Source organism: Diadema antillarum, unplaced genomic scaffold (assembly GCF_040938485.1).
Source record: "Diadema antillarum isolate AM-2024a unplaced genomic scaffold, OU_Dant_1.0 scf00000060, whole genome shotgun sequence".
Taxonomy (NCBI): domain Eukaryota; kingdom Metazoa; phylum Echinodermata; class Echinoidea; order Diadematoida; family Diadematidae; genus Diadema; species Diadema antillarum.
In genome coordinates, this window is record NW_027270949.1 from 561631 (window position 1) to 580000 (window position 18370).

The following is an 18370-nucleotide window of genomic DNA, read 5'->3' on the forward strand; positions in this document are numbered from 1 at the left end:
TGGCGTTCAATGCATACAGTGTAAACAAGAACTTTCGCGTGCATTTTAATTTCGCGAATCTTGGCGCTCGCGAAATTCGCGAAATTAAAGTGCACGTGAAAATTCCTCGTTTTACAGTATTACATTTGTACATGTTTACCTCCAAACCATCGAGGATACCAACATTAATTTTAAGTACTTGGAGATCGTGGCAGTACTTCATCTCAAAAAGTCATCTTTTCCCCAAAAAATGATGCAGTTGCCATGATGGCATTCACTTGGCTTATTAGACAAACTCAAGAAACATATCTGGTACATAAACATCCAGTCGTCAAATTATTACAGTTTTGTAGTATTTCATGCATAAATGAAAGAGGGAATAACTATAAATTATTTCTATCTTTGCAAAGTTACCTTAGCATTTGTTCTAATAAACATATAATGTTCTATTTATTCATATTTGAGGTCATGTGCAACAAACCAGCAAAGGCACACAGACACAAATAAAACTTAGCACCTAGTTTTTTGATTATGCTGTTTTGATATTTGTTGCAGACATGCTCAAGAGGGAACAGTAGTTAAAGAGTAGCTGATAGAGTTAGATAAGGTAGTGGGCTGTTTCAATAGCTGAAAGCTTCAGTACAGTCACTACAAAGCCAGAACAATTGAATGCACCACTCCCATCAGTTGGCCGACAAATCCATTTCTCCTCTCACCTTCCTGATGACATAGGAAGGCTCCAACCGACCGATCGTCTTCTTATACTGGGCAATGGCTCCATCGTGGTCGCCCTTGCTGTACAGGTGGTCGCCGTACTGGGTGAAGATGTCGATCAGGCCATCGTAGTCATAGTGCTGACTCTTGGCAAGGCTACAACAGAAATTGGATGAGAGTTGAAGTGAAAGTTCACTCGAAGGTCAAGTTGACTTCAAAAGTGTACAATCATCTCAACAGAAAAGTTAAAGCTCTCTCAAAATTAGACATACAGAAGATAGTTATGATATTTTAAGTTTCACAAACCTTTGTAAGAGAGCAAATTTGGTCACAAACACATCACGCCCATTTGATATAGGATAATGGCATATCCTCACAAGTGTAGTTGCTGATCTGTCGTCAAAGTCTTCATATTTATTTGTTTTGCTCTGGTTTAATGAAATGAAAAAGAATTACATAAGTTTTCAACATCCATGGGGTTGTATTAACTGACAACTGACAAATATGACTTTTAAGGGAGATGAGGTGTACACCGTTGTAGGTGCTGATTATTTGCCAAAATGTGATTTCTATAACATTTTGATGTTGTTGTTGTTGCACAAAACCAGTGAGGAACCTGTGGGGTGACAATCAAGAGTTTATGCTCTTGAGGTAAAAATGATTAATTGATTTTGGGGTACTCTGAGTGACTTACTTGATGGCCATCACATAGAGGTTCTTCTTGAATAACATCTCCAGCTTGGTCTGTGTGTCTTTCTCTTGAAGCTGGTACAGCTGTTGACATCAAGAAAACCATGATCATAAATGTAGATGAGAGATAATTAGTGTGCGTAATGTATCAGCACGTCTCTTACACTTACCACACAGGCCTACTCTAGTCACAAACTATGCAATTGCTATTTCCGTTCCTTGCTGTAAAGGAAGATGCATTTTGATTGCATGAAATGAATGTAGCACAGTTGCAAACCCACTTAAAATCATTTCATGATGTGTCTGATGCATGTGCAGCACAAAATCTTCTGACAGGAAATTTTACCTGCAGATTTATGAACAATGAATCATCATACAATTTTTGCAAATCTGTGAGGTTATACCACAAATTCTCCACCTGAAGAAGTCATTGGTCAAAAAATGAAATGAAATAAGATAAGAATGACCTTAAATTAGGCAACCGAAAGGTGATAGAAAGCGTTCGTCGGATCATTCATTCAATTCGTGGCTGTCATGGGTATGGACACTCATAGAAGTTTGTACTGTACAATCTCTCCCTACCTTCCTGTCTCCACCAAGGACATAGAGGGAGCCCCACTCCTGGATTACGTCCATGACCTCAGGCACAGGAGCAGAATAGGCTGAATTGAGAAAACAGGAGAGAAGAAGATGCTTACAAGAGAAATGGTATCAGATTTGGGCAATTAAATAGTTTCTATCTGACTTATCACCTCTAACCACACAAAAAGTTTAGACAGAAGCAACTGTCAGAGACATTTCATATCTTTACTTTCCCAGGGATGCCAAGTTCAAAAAAATTTTATGAGTGAGATTTTCATGACTCGGCATCTCGGCATGCGAATGTGCGCGCGAGCGAGGGTGTGGGAGGGGTTTTTTCCCCCTGTGGCCTCCCACGGTAGGGAGCTTTTTCAATTTTTAGCTCTTAATGGTGCGATCAGGTGCATACTTAAGTGACTATTTTTTACTTATTTTGAAGGACAAAAGGGAAATATACCTCCAATTGCAACTATCACTTTAATATTTTGAGCTATGCTCATTATTATAGGCCAAAGTTGCAGACTTCGCCCGATGCGTGAGGAAAATGGGAGTCATGCGTGAGATTGTGAGATGGCCCCTAAATGCTTGAGTCTCACGCAGAATGCGTGAGACTTGGTAGCTCTGCTTTCCTGGATTACCGTCTGAAGGCACAAGAGCAGAATACACTATGTTTGGAAAACGGGGGGAAAAGACAATCACAAGCAAAATTGTATCAAATTTGGGCTTGAAAAATATTTTCTAGCTGATCTATCACCTCTAACCACACAAAATGTTTAGAAAGAAGCAACTGCCAGAGACAAACGTGTTTACTTTGGTGGATCACCAACTCAGCAGTAGAACAATAAACCTAAGATTTTACAATTTAAACAATGACATGTAGGAAGGGGCATAAGAATAAAATGCATGAAAAACAAGAATCATGGAGGGGTAAAATGACTAGTTTTGGCACATCCATGAAAGAACTACACATTATGTTTGCATTAGTGACCCCAGGATATAAGAGACATACTATCAACAGTGAAAAAAAAAATAATGTGGGTGAGCTAAGATGTAATTTATTGAACAGCAGAATACATTGACTCTGTCATGCGCACACACTCAGACACACACACAGACTAAATAGACAACATTGTAACGTAAAATCATCAGAATACTCTCACCTATAAACTTGTTTTGGATGTCATATACAGTCACGATGTCCATCATTCGAGCAACTCCTTCCCTGCAGAAATATGATGGAACATTTCAAAATTTTACACAAGAAATCAGCTTCCCAATGAAAATCTGCACAAGACATATAAGCTTACAACTTTGCATATCTTATACAATTAAAATGCTATATCAAAGTCTGCAAAGAATAAACTTGTGCAAGTTTCTGTTTTGTGTTTTAGAACTGCAGATTATTTTTGTTTTATCACACATGTATGCGCTTCTTGACAAGTACATCAACTCTTTTCACCCATTCCATACTGAATTCTGAAATGCCCATAGACTTACTGTAAAACACAATATTTTCACGGCTAGCAATTTTCAAACGCAACGTAAAATGGAGGTCCCGTGTGTGAGGGAGTTCATGCACAATTCATGCACGTAAAATATCCTGCATCATTCATTCAACGCAAAGAGCAGGGTGTTTAACCCTGTAAAGTGGTCCCGCCTCACATCCAACCTGACCCCGTGGAAGATCAGTTTAGCGTAGCTAAATATGGGCTATCCAGCCATCTTCTCAGATGGAAAATGAACAAACAAACAAACAAATATTGGAGTGAGGCACATCACTAAGTCTGAGTGGGCTTGCTAATTTTACAACTTGGTTATGTTACCTCTGGAGGAATTAATTCTGAAAGCTTGTGAAAAAGCTTGGTGAGCTGGGCCAAGTGTCTAAACACATAAAGAGTGAAGTCCTCACCCAGCAATTTGCCGTGGCATTGTCTTGCTGTCCTTGGTGACTACCACCAAGTAGCCCCGGAACCAGTGCAGGATGGCTTTACGCCCCTCGAAAGCCAGGCAGGGACCACGCCCATCTGTCTGGTAGAAATATACCGCCTGAAATGACGACAGGTAGAAATATGACAAGGCAAGGGGGAGAATAAACGATAACTGGTAAAGTAAAGAACAGGAGAAATGTGATGAAAGAGTTGGAACACAATGTCTCTACGACAATTGTGACCCGCTACAACAACAGGATCCTAAAGTCGCTGACGGCTGAGCCGAGAAAATCAAGTTTGAACTCACATCATCAAAATTGGTCAAAACAATCGGATTTATGTTTTTGGCATAATTTTGTAGTCTAATGTTTTGTCTATCATCTACCGAAATTTCGAAGCTAAATGATCAAAGGAAAGGCAAGAAATCAGCGTTTTTCTGGGCCATGATTTTCGGCCTTTCAACGTAACAAATACATGTCCGAAGATTTAGATTTACGCCTCAGCTAGACTCCACCCCTTGCAACGAGGGAGTGATCTTACTGGTCCGTGCGTGGCTTCCTGATTACTGATTGGTTATGCGTAGACCGCTGGTGCCAAGCTTGAATGAACATCACAGAGGTCGCTAGGAGCATTCCTTCTATTGTTAAGCGGTGAAAATTATCTCGCCTCCCCTTGATCATGATACCGTCAGAAGGATAATTTTGAAGGCATTTTTCTCGAAACTCTGATTTCCTCAACCACTTGACATGTGCTAATAAAATCATCGATATCTCCGCAACCGAGTACTTTTATGAGATGTGCTATTTATGAAATTAAAGTAGAAGAGTAAGGGAATAATGTCATGCCATTTTCAGAAAATTGTCCTCCCCCGACTTTCGGATCCTTTTGTGTTAGCGGGTCACAATTGGTCTCAAACCCACTGGTGTTGTAACTCAAATTCTTTCTCGAAGGCAATATTCCAGTGGAAATGTGTTTTTTGCCCATGCTGCTAGTGTAACACTCTATATGCGAACAAGGTAATTTCAACCTGAACATGTGAATTCATGATCACTAATCACATCTGATAAAATGAACATGATTTGTGATGATGCAAAAGTACCTGGATATGGACTAAAAGAGAATAAAATGCACTGTGGAAATATTATCATCTTTTACTGAAAATCTCTTCAGAAATAGCAATAATACTTTTTGAATAAGATCACACCTCATTCCAACTGCTGATAAACTTGAGTTACTGGAAAGTAGCATTCAATTGATAATACATCATGACTGAGAAAAAGCTTACAAACACCCCTTACAGAGCATCAATACATAATGGCAACCCCTACCTCATTCTGCGCACTGATAACCATGCTTGGTGGCATACGCCCATTGATAATCTGCATGGGTGTTCAGAAACTGACTGTAAGCAATTGAAGATCATGGTATCCCACTCTTGTTTTATGTCACAATGACCCTGCTGTGTAAATATTCCATCATCAAATCTACTCGGTTTTGTCTAATCTATGCCACGGTAAACTTTGTTTGTTTATTTGCTTGCTTGGATATTGTGCATTATAGTAATAAAACTGTGTGGCAACTTGGCTTCTAAATGTATGAGCAAGTAAAAGGGATAAGTCCAATAGTGCTCACATCACTCCTGCCGATAACGAACTGGTTGTCTTGAGTTGCATCGCTCATCACGGCGCAGCGGAGTGGGCAGCCATGATTATCTAGAGTGTCCTGTGCATTGAACCAAGAAAGATTTATTCAAGTTACATTCAGTCAATAATGTCATACAAATCGAAGCACAACACTGAAGAAAAAGAAATGACAGCAACAAGTCTGATATGCACATGTTTCTTTGAACATCATCAAATCAAAAGCAGTCAACATACAAATTTCAGTCAGTTTGTGATACAGGACGATGAAATATCTTTACATTAGAGTGAATCAGGATGCAATGTAACATATCAACATCTTTTAAACAAAGTGAACAGGCATTACACACACTGGTGTTGAAGAGGGGTTAGCTCAAAGACAGAAATATGCAATTATTTTACAGGTTTAACATGTAACATATGATACACAGACATTATATACATGTATGCATATACATTGTATTTCTCCCCTTTGGATTTTTACTTATATGCAGTTGTATATCGATCCACTTCTATATAGTATGTATTGTCTTTGTCTTTCACTTTGCGTTTGTTAGTTGATGCTCTCGCTTTCATGTTGTTGCCACATCTTTGTACATCAGGTAAAGAGCTTGCTGCTTGTTTAGTTCCCCCCCCCCCCCCCCCCCCCCCCCGTTCTCTTTTTGTTGTTTCTATTTCACTGCTTTCCTATTCTTTATCCTTCTGCTGTTCTTCATCTTGTTTGATGTTGCCTCCCTATTCATCTTTATCCTTCAAAGGTTGTCCCCTTTGATCCTTGGGATCATTACTGACCCTCCTAACCTGCTTTTGTCTGTCCACCCTCCTGCTCTAATCCCCCTCCCTTACTTGTTGGGCTCCTTGCCCATGACTTTCAATTCACCCCTTTTGTTTTCTTTGTTCTGTGTCCCCAGCCCTCCCATGACTGTTCTTGTTGTGTGTAGTCCTTACATGTGATTGCTTTCCCTGCCTGTTTATAATTTCGTCTCTAACAAAGATTCTGCTTGGATCGAAAGCTCAGGTCCCTTTAGACTCCACATAACATATTGCACAAATTAGGAATATATGGTGTTGGCATATGAATTGGGTGGAAATTAGTATATACTAGACACAAAATTCTACACATATTTTAAAAGTCACATTCTTTGATTTTATTTGGGGTAATTTGGCTGTAAGATCATAGCCTTATGGCAATGGCATCTATACGTCAAATATCTAGTGTTTAGCATTTGGTATGGTCTCAAATTTACTTCAGGTTTCTTGAAATATCAATGCTTTTGACTCTTCTTTGTACCCAACATTCACACGGCCACGTTCACACGCCTCACTCAGCCAACAGCTTGCCAACTGCACATATTTCACTCAAGTGCCCAACCGTGCCCACACTGATTGATGAATAGCAATATGCACTGCACATGGAATGAATCATAGCAATAGCTTATTCATATAAAGATTTCCATTGCCTCAAGCGCGCAATTTTCTCTTCAACTTTCCTGTACTCCATTTCTCGCATGAACGCTTCCTATGAAAACATACATGGCTTTGAAAACCAGAATGCTTTCCAAACTTCTTCAAGTGCTGAAGTTTCTGAATAATACAGCACTCTGTGGCACTAAGCACAGAAAGAGTTAATATAGGAAAGTAGGAGAAAGCTCACCACTCTGACGTCCTTTGACCCAATGTGACAGGAAACGACCGTTTCCTCCGTGGATATAAATAGAACATTACTCCGCTGGGAGTGTCTGAAGGCAAGACCGGTGACCTGAACTCGACCTTTGTACACAATCTTCGGGGATTTGCTGTGTCTGGAATAATTCAAGAAATCAGAGCAAATGACAAAATTAAACAAAACTTGACACATTACCATTGATCTAGTGTAAATTACTGATCTTCACACTTGAACTGTAGAGAAAAACATGTAACAATTCAAAACTTTTCACCAAAATCATCACATTTCACATTTGTATTGGTTGACCTCATTGTCCACGATGAAAATTCTTGGTACAATGCATAGTACAATTGGCTTTTACTCATTCCATACTGAATTCTGAAATACCCATAGATTTAATACACAGACCACCAGGTTCCCGTATGGAACAGGTTAATATTTGTGACTCTATCGTCTATTGCAGTGAAAGCTTACTTACCACAGCACAGCATTAATTTTCTTTGTTACTAAGAATCCCAAGATATTTGGTGGCTAGATTTCTCCTTCCCATACCTGTCTCTTGTAATGTCTCCTTTGAAGAGTGTCACGCTGCCATCCTGGAAGCCGATCGCCATCATGTTCAGGTTTTCGCTGACCGCGATGGCCGTCACGTTGGAGGCAACATTGCTTCCCGGCAGGGCTCTTGTGATGCGGGTGCACGATGGGTTGTTGGACTTGTCCCGCTTTGAATAAATGGCAATCAGAGATCCAATGTCACATCGGATTTACATATTCATGGCGCAAAGTAGTAAGTTACTGTCTATGTCATACACTTTGCAAGTATCATGATACACACATCACTACTTGTAAGACAATTTTATAAATACCTAGTAAAATTTGCAATTGAGAACAACACTTATGGAATGAGAAATATGAATCCCTTTTCAGAGGAGCAAAGTTTGAAATATTTTGGTATGTTGCTCATTTACCAAATATCAGTCAACTTATGAAATCAGGGAAGAAATAAACATGCGACCTATAAGGCATACATAGTATTTATTGAATTGTCTTGTATGAATCTGATCATGGAGTAACCATATTTGATAGCATTATCCAGCATTTCCCATTTCTTTTTAGAAATGTATTTTTTGTTTCAAGATATTCATGCTGAAAGACAAAATCAATCTCAGATAAATTTGGTACAAGGTTTCATGTAAAAAGTCTACTGACCAGTCATTAATTGATTGATTTTTTCCTTCACCTAAGCAGTTACATTTGCTGCATTAAAGACTGATCTGCATTTGCACACATACACTGTACCTTTATCATTATCAATAAAATCTCATACTTCTGTATTGTGTCCAACATTTCTGTATGGAATAATACTTCTTGCAATTGAGTTGTGACCCATGCCAGCTGGAGCAGTTCGGAATATTTCATACTTCTTAATTCTAACTAGTGATGAAATGTCCTTTTGCACTAGCATCTCTAGCTCAGGCAAATATTAGGGTGGAGGCTAGTCCGACCAGACGCCATGCAAAGCATGCGACACTTGTGCACATTGACAGAGCTGTGTAAAGTAAAGTGGAGGAAAAATTTACCAGCGAGAACAGGCCTGGAAAGTTATTCTGTTCAGACTACACAGCACCAAACAATGGGGTGTTTCCTTATCTTTTGATAATGACAAGTTAAAGGTGCATGGTCCCGGTGTTTTAGTCAAATGCGTCCCCGGGCGCACGGCGCAAGTTTCCTATAGAGACCTACGCTATCGACTCCTCTTTAGCGCTTACGCTTTGGCCCACTTCCCCGAGTCCGAAAAAGTCCGATCCACTGTAGTCAGTGGTCCGATCACAGTTTGGCTCATGATTCGGCTGAGGAGGATGACAGCTTTAGCAAACTTCTTTTGTGATGTCATAATAACAAGCACATATGCACGCACCCTGGCATTACTACAGACTGCGTGATGCGCAGAGAAGACAACGAAGGCAACGTTACTTAGCAACACCTAAGCACTTTACTCTTGATGACAGCTCAACTTCGGTAATCTTCGTATCAATGCTAACGGTGATCGGCAGTATCATCAACAGCGCCCTCTACACTACCAGGACTATGCCCCTTTAAGCAAGAATGATTTCATTGTATAACTCACCTTGTCAAGGTTCCATACTTTGATGACAGGATTTATACCAGGCTCATCTTGCTGCAATGAAGGCAGAACACGAGAAGCAACGAGAAAATACTGAAAAAATATTTCATCACCAGTTGGTACATATGGCTTAAAAGTAACCAACTATCAGTGAATGGGGATTGGGTAATCTTCCTAATCCCTAATCTACAACAATGATTGTCCAGTGAGAATATGGCACAACTGTTTCATCAGACATCTATGTGTCACAAATTCTACTGAATATCAGTTTTATCACTTATATACTGTATCTTACTTGTAGAATACAGGAGTGTATTATTAGCATACTACCCTGAAGAAAAGGATTATCAGAAAAACATCTAAAAAGAAATATTTCAAAAAAATCTAATTTCTAATAACATTTTATTGAATTACATGTGTTGATCATTGTACAAATATTGGTGAGTTTGACACTTGGATCTCTAGAAGTGAATGGACAAAGTGTAGCAACGCTAAACTAAATCTGTCTTTGAGACTATATAAGCCTATTAATTTTACCTTTTAAATAAGACTATTGGCATCTTAGTTTCACCTTAAAAGTGACTGTATACAGAACATATTAAGCAAGCCAAATTTTGTACTAATCAGGACATCCCAATATTTCAGAGAAATTAACAGTTATGGCGTACAGCAATGGACAAAGAAATGTATGTGTGCACATTGCATTCATGATGGGATCAGACTTAAAGGGATCGTATAGTTTTGGTTGAGACCTAATTTCAGGTTTCTAACATTTTTTGGTGAGATAATGAGAAACCTCTTATGAAATATGAAAGAGCATGTAATTCTAAGAGGAATTCAACATTTATTTGATGAAAATTGGTTTTGAAATGGCTGAGATATCCAAAAAGTGCAATTCTGATAAAGTGTGGGACCCACACTTTATTACGATCGCTTTGTTTTACTTTGTTTTTGGATGTTTCAGTCATTCCAAACCCGAATTTCATCAAACAAACTTTGAATTCTTCTTAAAATAGTATGCTCTGTACTATATATCATAAGTGATTTCTTGGTATCTCGCAAAAAGTTAAAAGCCCAATTCTTATCTCTACCAATACTGTACTATCCCTTTAATATTTTTGTGTGTTATCGAATTGGCAAATAACACTAGATGCAAAAAATTCTCAAAAGTAAAAACCTAGCAAAATAGAGCACACACAGTACTGTATAATGACCCGCATTAGTTTACACTAGTAGTGTTACCCCAATTGTGAAGATGATGTTGTGCTGTTTGAGCTGGAAGATGTGCGTCACTCTCAGCTCAAACGCTTTGAATCCGTCCAGCTCAAGGTTGCGGTCCAGGAAGAGGAGGTTGCCCTCGGAGTCGCCAAGGGTCATTTGGCCACGCCCACTGGCACATGCTGTGATGTCAATGTCCTGGGGTGATGAGCCCAGAGAGCGAGGGAAAAGATTGGGAATTTGCAAACTACGAAGCAGGATTTCTCTTTCTTGGCTTGGAAAGAGTGTCTTTTTGAATCTTTTACTATCTGTGCACAATTTCTTAACATAGATCTCAAGAAAGTCTTAACCTATTGAAGATGGATTGATTTTCCTGAAACACACATTTCTCATTTACCCCAGCCCGAGAATACTCAGGACTGGTCTTCAACGGGTTAAAATCCTCAATCTGCATGTAGAGGATTACGATGATAGTGTTTATTGAAAATACAGACCATTGGCATTTACACATCATGGGAAACTTGCACAATTTTTATCACATTATAACAGCAAAGATACAATTTTGTATTATTCCATCAGTTTTCAGACAGCTAATTACATACCAAAATACAATGTATGTTTTACCCTCATCTACAAAATCATTAGGTATCACAGACAATTCTTCGAAATATGTCCAGTGCAAACATGCAGAAGTAACCACTTTTAACTCAAGTGATTATATCAAAACAAAACATATACATACCACATATAACAGTAAACTACTGTATTCGAATCATGGGCATCTCATTTTAAATAGTCATATTTCAGGTGATTATTATACATCTTATATGCACAGAATTGAAACCTGAAATGAAAAAAGTGTCTAGAAAATTAAGGACAAATAAATTTAGGTAAATACTGCAAGGTACAACTATAGGAGTATTTTCTACTGAAACATCAAAACAAGAAATGACCAGCAGCATGAATTAGAAGTATGATACAGTAATGGCAACACTGTACAAGGATACATTCACTATACATGACACTGCAGCAAACTAAGTCATACGTTGTACAAAAAATGGATGCCACATGCATTGCGTCATTTACTATTAAAAACAATTTGGGTGTTGAGGCTGACTTACCTTTAATTTTGAGAATATTTCTGTGCTTTCTGGGTATTTGACCACCTCCTTCTCAAAGAAGTTGAATCTCCTCCACTAATGATTAATCAAAGAAGAAGATTAGCTATAATGCAGAATATGATGGTGAAACAAAAAAGATGAGTAAATTTAATAAAAAGTAGGACCGTAAAGCAAAAGTGCCATGTATAAGGTTAGACCTCCCGTGCCAAAATCAAACCACAGGCAAACGCATACGGGTAGGTTTTACATGTAGCACTAGCTGGCAGTCAAATTTTGGACGCCATTATGGTCGAATCATGGGCAGCTTGCTTTACTTCACATTAAATGAAGTCCAGGAAATAAACTTGTTAAAATTAACATCAAAGGAAGATGAAGCATAGTATTGTAATTGTTAATTGGAATTTTTTATCGTTAGATGTAAGTCTTTTTATTTAGGGCCTAAATTTGTTGTTTGTTGATCTGTCGATGCACACCTACATGTACGGTTGTAGCTAGTTTTATAATCTCAACAAGTATTTTACTACACAGAAAGATCCGTCTGTCCGGAGGACTCTTTTATATTTTGCCATTAACGCTGTCCTTCGTAGACAGACAGAAGGTACCGGTGCCCATTGCTGTGTGGATATTCTTAACCACTGTCTCTATGGAAAATTGGGTGAGGTACCTCACCCTTCTCGATTGCGTCTAGGTCGGCAAATTTAAGCTTGTATAGTGAAATCAACTATTCAAGAATACACTTCACTCACTAGATTAATAAATAATCCAACATTTCGGTAGAATTTTCAACGTAAAACACACATCAACCAGCCCGTTGCGTCGTCACGTTCAAACTGCAGAAACATACAGTATGAATCTATTAGCCAATCACATGCGAGGTAGTTTCTACGTGTTTTTTTAACTATTTTTTACCTCGCATGTGATTGGTTTACAGATTCAAAATGGCGACTTACGGCTAGCGAACGGCGATGTTGCGATATGGATAAAATTTCTGCATTATAACCGAGTTACTGTGAGTATTTCGATTGCACAATGTAAGAAATTAACCCCAAATATTGCTGCATAATGTGTCATGTCATGTCAAACTTGTTTGAATGTAAAAAAGTTGTCTGAAATTTGGTTTATCGTAACGTTTGATCTGTGCACAATGCTCCATACAGGAGCCGGGATCATTGACTTAGGTCTGTATACGGAGGGGATCCGTGAAGCCAGACGCAGTCTCCACGGAACATTCCCCGACGGACAGATACAGACCGATCTTTCGGTCAAGTATTTTACAAGTTAATGATCAACTTCAACAACGTAGGTTTCACTCCCGATATGCTACGCCAGCAAGGAGGCCTGGCTAGTATCAGTCCGGCTCATGAGGACCGCTCCCGCATACGAGGACTGCCCCGCCTCATGAGGCCCCCTATTCACTTCTTATTCATCTCACATCTGACGTATAAATTGTCGTAACTTTGCACGGTGATTTTTTGTTACACACACATGTCCACTATCCATGATGAAAAGAAGAAAAAATCCTGTCTGTTTTTTTTTTTTCAAAAATCGAGTTTTAATCAACCGATGCAGAGCGCCCATCAAAACACGGGCGCCAGCATGTTCGCACAATGCAAGACTGCCGCACCTAGCGGCCTGATCCGACTGATCCGACTAGAGTAACTGCGTCAGTAAGCGGCCGTGCAGCCGTTCGCGGCAGGTACAACATACACGGTAATATACCGCTAAAAACAGCAGTGCACTGTTACATGCACACTACACATATACTAACACACTAGCAATCAACAAAAACCAACCGATAAAATGGGCACGATCTATGACGAAAGTGAAATTTTCTCACCTAAATGACAACATATCGCATCCAAAATAAGAGTTTCGGTACTTCTTAACATAACAATTAAGAAATAATGGTCCAAGAAACTTGATTTTTTGTCGTTTTCCCGATGCTCATGGATTTTGAAAACATATCCTCACATAAAATAGAACTTTCGCGAGCCGATGTGGGCCACCATTTTTGTTCGGAAAGTGGATGTTACCATCGAAAAAATTCAGAAAAACACAAGAAAGATATCAACAACACCGCCAGAATTGCGATCTTGTTTGCGGCCAATGCATGTGCGCCCGCTATTTTCACGTCCTTTCGTGATGGGAATTGGCGCTTACGCAATGTTCGCGAGACATGTGAAGGCGTTCAGCTAAAGATCGCGGAGCACGCGCTTATTGCATAGGGATTGTACATCGTGCCGCAAGCAGAAATACTATGTCGCATATCGCCCTTATCGGCGAAAATTGTGCCGGGTTTTGCCCTGGTAAATCATGAAAACTGCGTTGGTCAATGGTAAATTTCTTTTATGAAAACAATTGCGTTAATGAATAATCTTGTCTATGATATATGAAATGGTTGAAAATAATTTGCCTGATTTGTTTACAACAATACAAGTTGGAAAAACCCTTAACAATGCTTAAACTGCCGCAAACGGGATATTTTACTCTAGTCAATTTATACGTCAGATGTGAGATGAATAAGAAGTGAATAGGGGGCCTCATGAGGCGTTCCCCCCCCCCCCCCCCCCCCCCCCCGGGCCTCATGAGGCGTGGGGGCGGTCCTCATGAGGCGGGGCAGTCCTCGTACGCGGGAGCGCGAGCGGTCCTCATGAGCGGGTTTCCCGGACTGGTATAGGGTACAACTACATAGTCAGTAAATAGTAGATATTTGGATAGACCCCTCCCTGGCCCTGAGTCCAGGATTGCCAAATATCACAGGATGTTATTGATACTGTTAGACATCAACTCATCCAGCCAGATCCAGTGGCAGTGGTGATTAGAATTAGGCTCCATTTTGTTCACACTTACTCGATAATGAACGCTCGGGACTGAGCAATGTTCACCAGCAACCAACGAGCTATTTTTCTTGTTATTTTAAAATATGACAATATCGGGGGAAATACACCATTAAGAGTTTTGATCAATCTACTCAAGTTTTGTAAATAAGAGTGAACTGCAAACTAACCTGCAAAAAAGTCATAATGGTGTTCCTCTGGCCTCTTTCGTCGTGGTATTTGCAGCCCTGTCACTCCCACCAGACAGAATAATGGAAAACGTAAGTTAACCTTTGACCTTGCTATCGGCTTCGCTGCTTCGCCGTTGCGTTGCCAGTAACGCTAACCGGATAGAAAACTCCACGTCTGCTCGTTGAATACCAACTGTTTGAAGAAGAAATCAACAAAACATTCTTCCAAAATGACGTCCATATCGAGTATGGCCAGGTTTAAAAGTTCCCCAACACGTTCTGCGAGAGGTAAGCTATCAAGTATTTGTCAGTTAATGTTAATTTGTATGAGAGGTTGCTTACTCATCGAGCAATTTCAAATTAGAACAGACACAGTCAACAGTCCCATCTGCAGCTGCGGATGTTTGTGTTTTGTAAAATGTATTTCATTGTAAAAATCGCTTTACAAGAAGACCATCGTGTAAGTTCATAACTGTTAGTTATACTGTAACTCACAAGCGCCTAAAGTTTACTGTGTTTGATTGATTTGACATCATGGGATCTCATATTATGAATTTTGAAATGTATTGGTCTAAACATAAACCATTATCAATTTGACTCTTCGTTTTACTTTGAGTGTTTTTTGTTTAGGCCTAGCAAGCGAACAGATTCTGGTAACAAACTAGGTAGGTTAGGGCCTACTTTTATTTGTTTTATTTGATTTTGAATTTGTGTTAATCTTTTGCCCTTTAGATCCTCTAGACTAGTAAATGTCACATTAATCACAATTCATTGATAGGGCATAACCAGGACGTCGACAGGATGTCATGTCAAAACAAAAGCCGCTTGAATAGAAAAGGTGCCTAATTTTGTCCCACACACGAACGCAAAAATGATGGGAATAGACTCTAGTCAATAAAATGTTACAAATCTCTTCGCTTCATTTCAGGTCCGAGTTTCTCTGGAACAGCAACAGGAGGCTCTACCCTGCGAAGGAGTGGCAGCTTGGGAAGCCTCACCAAACGCTCAGCAAACATTGCCGCCAACTTTGGCTCAAGTACAAAGTAAAAATCACTCCATGGCATTTCATGAATTACTACGCTCTAGATCTAGATTTCATAAACGGGTGTAAACATTAGAAAATGTCTTGCCAAAGAAAGATTCTAAACTAGTATATAAGAGAGTTTATGTACCTAGTCAATGAAAAAAGAACCCATGGAAACTATCCAGATGAACCAAAATCCCAAAATTGTAGTAGAGGTCTACTAGACCTCTAGGACCTACTATACAATTTGTACGTATCACTTCGTTCAAAATCATAGTTTTGATGAAATGCAGATTATACATCTAATTATATATTGTCTGAAATTTTAAAAGTAGTCTTGCATTCGGATTTTGATCTTGAGATGATGACATTGAACACTTTGGCAAATGTTGATATCGCTACCAGGTATTTGTATCCATGGAAGTTTATGAAGATGCAAACTTGAAAATTTTGCAAAAGTTCATATATTAAATCAGTATTGTTTTTGCTGCTGCTTGTCTGTTTCAAATATGAAAAGAATTGATTGATATTCACTGAATTGTAGCAAATGATTTCCCCTCTTTCTCTCTCTGATTTCAAGGAAATCCACAAAGGCTGCAGACTATGACAACTTGGAGGCAGAGTACATCAAAAACCTTCAGCAACAAATCTACTTCCTGGAGCTGGAAGCCAATTTCCTATATCCTTTCTTTTTCATTTGTATTCTTTTAATGAAAGTTTTCTCATGTAATCTGTTATACAGGTATTACAAAGATGTATTCTCTCGACTGACTCAAGTTTTGTACTTGCTCACCATTTCTGTAGCATTTTACTTGTTTATTTCCTGGGGGATTGACAGGTTTACGCTTCTGCCATATTATATCAAGTGCTATTTCCATAAATGTGCTGTAGACAAAATAGTTGTCAGATTTTGTTGTTGTTGTTTTTTGACAATTTTTTTTACTTGTTTGTCAGAAATGTGGGTATACACTTCCATGATCATCTGACTTGTTACCTTTACCAGCTTTCTCACATATGGAGCACAGAATATCTTTATTACAGTGCAGACTTAGGCTCTAACTCAGGTTAATATTTGGTACCATGGCAACAAGTAGCAGTTTTCTTAAAAGCTGATTGGCTTGTTCCCTGATTGTTGGCCTTGTTGGAATCTGTAATGTAATAGGGACTCCCAGAATAATAATTGTGATGTCCATCTACACTTGTATAAGTCCTAGTTGTAAGCGGTCATATCCCATGGTACACCTGCATGTTGTCGGGGAAGTCATTACTCCTTGACTGTATTTTGCACTCGAGACCAGGCCAAGAAAGCTACGGAGCTGCAGCCTCGGATGACACAGGAAGCCAGTAAGATGCTACATAGACTTAAAGTGAGTAGCAAAGTGATAGCAATATCAATTTTTTAAGCAACTGTAACTGATGCTCTCTCTCTTTACATACTTAGTGCTGGAATAGATGTATACCGTTATGCGCCTGTCATACCAAAACATCTCCATTTTGTCCCAAGTTTTTCTTCCAGCCACTACTGTTGTTTCGCTGGTCAGATTTCTGAAAAGAGCAGAGAACTTGCAGTGATCAGGGTTGTCTCAATAAGCTATAAAGATAGAAAGGCGCAATTGCTCTCTTCTTTTCATCGTGAGGTCATTTCATGGGTGGTGCTGGATTTCCACTGTATTCGGAATGCTTTTAAGCTTTACTCATGTACAATGTCTTGGTACAATGGAGTTGGATGTTAATAAAGTTTGAGGGATTTTTGTTTTTTATGATGTGTTATGCCGTGGAAAGGTTTGTTAATTCTTGATGGCTCAATTGTAGATATTGATGATAAGAATGTAGCTCAAAGAAAGATTCTAATTTGTGATTATTCTTAAAGAGACACAAACTTCATGCTATTTTAGAGGGATTATAAAGTTTAAGTTGATATCTAACTTTTCTTTTCTAACATTTTTTGGTGAGATAATGAAAACTTGAAAAAATGAAAACTGTAATTCCAAGAAGAATTAGATGTTTATTTGATGAAACTTGGATTTGAAATGGCTGAGATATATAAAACATGGCAATCAAAATGAAAGGTGGGACCCACCTTTAATCACGATCGCTTTGTTTTACTTTGTTTTTGGATGTCTCGGCCATTCCAATCCCGATTTTCATCAAATAAACTTTGAATTCCTCTTAGAATGGCATGCTCTGTACTATTTCATAAGTGGTTTCTTGGTATCTTGCAAAAGGTTAAAAGCCAATCCTCATCTCCACCAATACTGTACTATCCCTTTAAAGTATGTCTGTATATTACATGATAAAAGTAAAATGTGATAGCTAATGTTGAATCTTCTTTCATACTCTGCCGTTTTCTTGGCCAATAATCAGGAGCTTCAGACTGATGTAGACAGTCTGCACCTGGAGGTAAGGAGGAAAGAGTCCAACCTGGATCTCGTCAGCACAGAGAAGGACAGACTTGATGGGAGGCTAAAACTTCTAGAAGGTAGGTTTACTTCAGTGACAAGATAATGACATTCAAAGCTAATTACATTAATCTGTAGGGTTTCTGTCATTTTAAAACACAGATGATTTGAGTTTGTCCTCATACTTTTAGAATTTGTCAGATATGAGAAAAACAAGTCGAAAACTCGTATTTCAAAATATGAAATTCTCTAATGTTGTAATCTGTGAATGAAATTTGTG

The 18370-nt window shown here is 38.9% G+C and overlaps 2 protein-coding genes across 2 annotated transcripts in view; one reads left to right on the top strand and one right to left on the bottom strand.

Annotated features, from left to right (window-relative positions):
- LOC139716009 (vacuolar protein sorting-associated protein 11 homolog) overlaps nt 1–14762 on the bottom strand; it is a 34015-nt gene extending 19253 nt beyond the window's left edge. Inside the window, exons 1-12 of the mRNA XM_071627566.1 lie at nt 14668–14762; nt 11661–11735; nt 10564–10737; nt 9325–9375; nt 7749–7918; nt 7185–7332; nt 5523–5612; nt 3872–4008; nt 3123–3184; nt 1966–2045; nt 1388–1467; nt 696–849 (exon numbers count right to left, since the gene is read on the bottom strand). Coding sequence (XP_071483667.1) covers nt 696–849; nt 1388–1467; nt 1966–2045; nt 3123–3184; nt 3872–4008; nt 5523–5612; nt 7185–7332; nt 7749–7918; nt 9325–9375; nt 10564–10737; nt 11661–11735; nt 14668–14682 — 1236 coding nt within the window. The 5' untranslated portion in view covers nt 14683–14762. The remainder of the gene's footprint in view (nt 1–695; nt 850–1387; nt 1468–1965; nt 2046–3122; nt 3185–3871; nt 4009–5522; nt 5613–7184; nt 7333–7748; nt 7919–9324; nt 9376–10563; nt 10738–11660; nt 11736–14667) is intronic.
- A 135-nt stretch (nt 14763–14897) lies between these two features.
- LOC139716062 (uncharacterized) overlaps nt 14898–18370 on the top strand; it is a 9979-nt gene continuing 6506 nt past the window's right edge. Inside the window, exons 1-5 of the mRNA XM_071627613.1 lie at nt 14898–14955; nt 15596–15710; nt 16272–16370; nt 16980–17058; nt 18056–18170. Of these exons, the coding sequence (XP_071483714.1) occupies nt 14898–14955; nt 15596–15710; nt 16272–16370; nt 16980–17058; nt 18056–18170 (466 nt within the window). The remainder of the gene's footprint in view (nt 14956–15595; nt 15711–16271; nt 16371–16979; nt 17059–18055; nt 18171–18370) is intronic.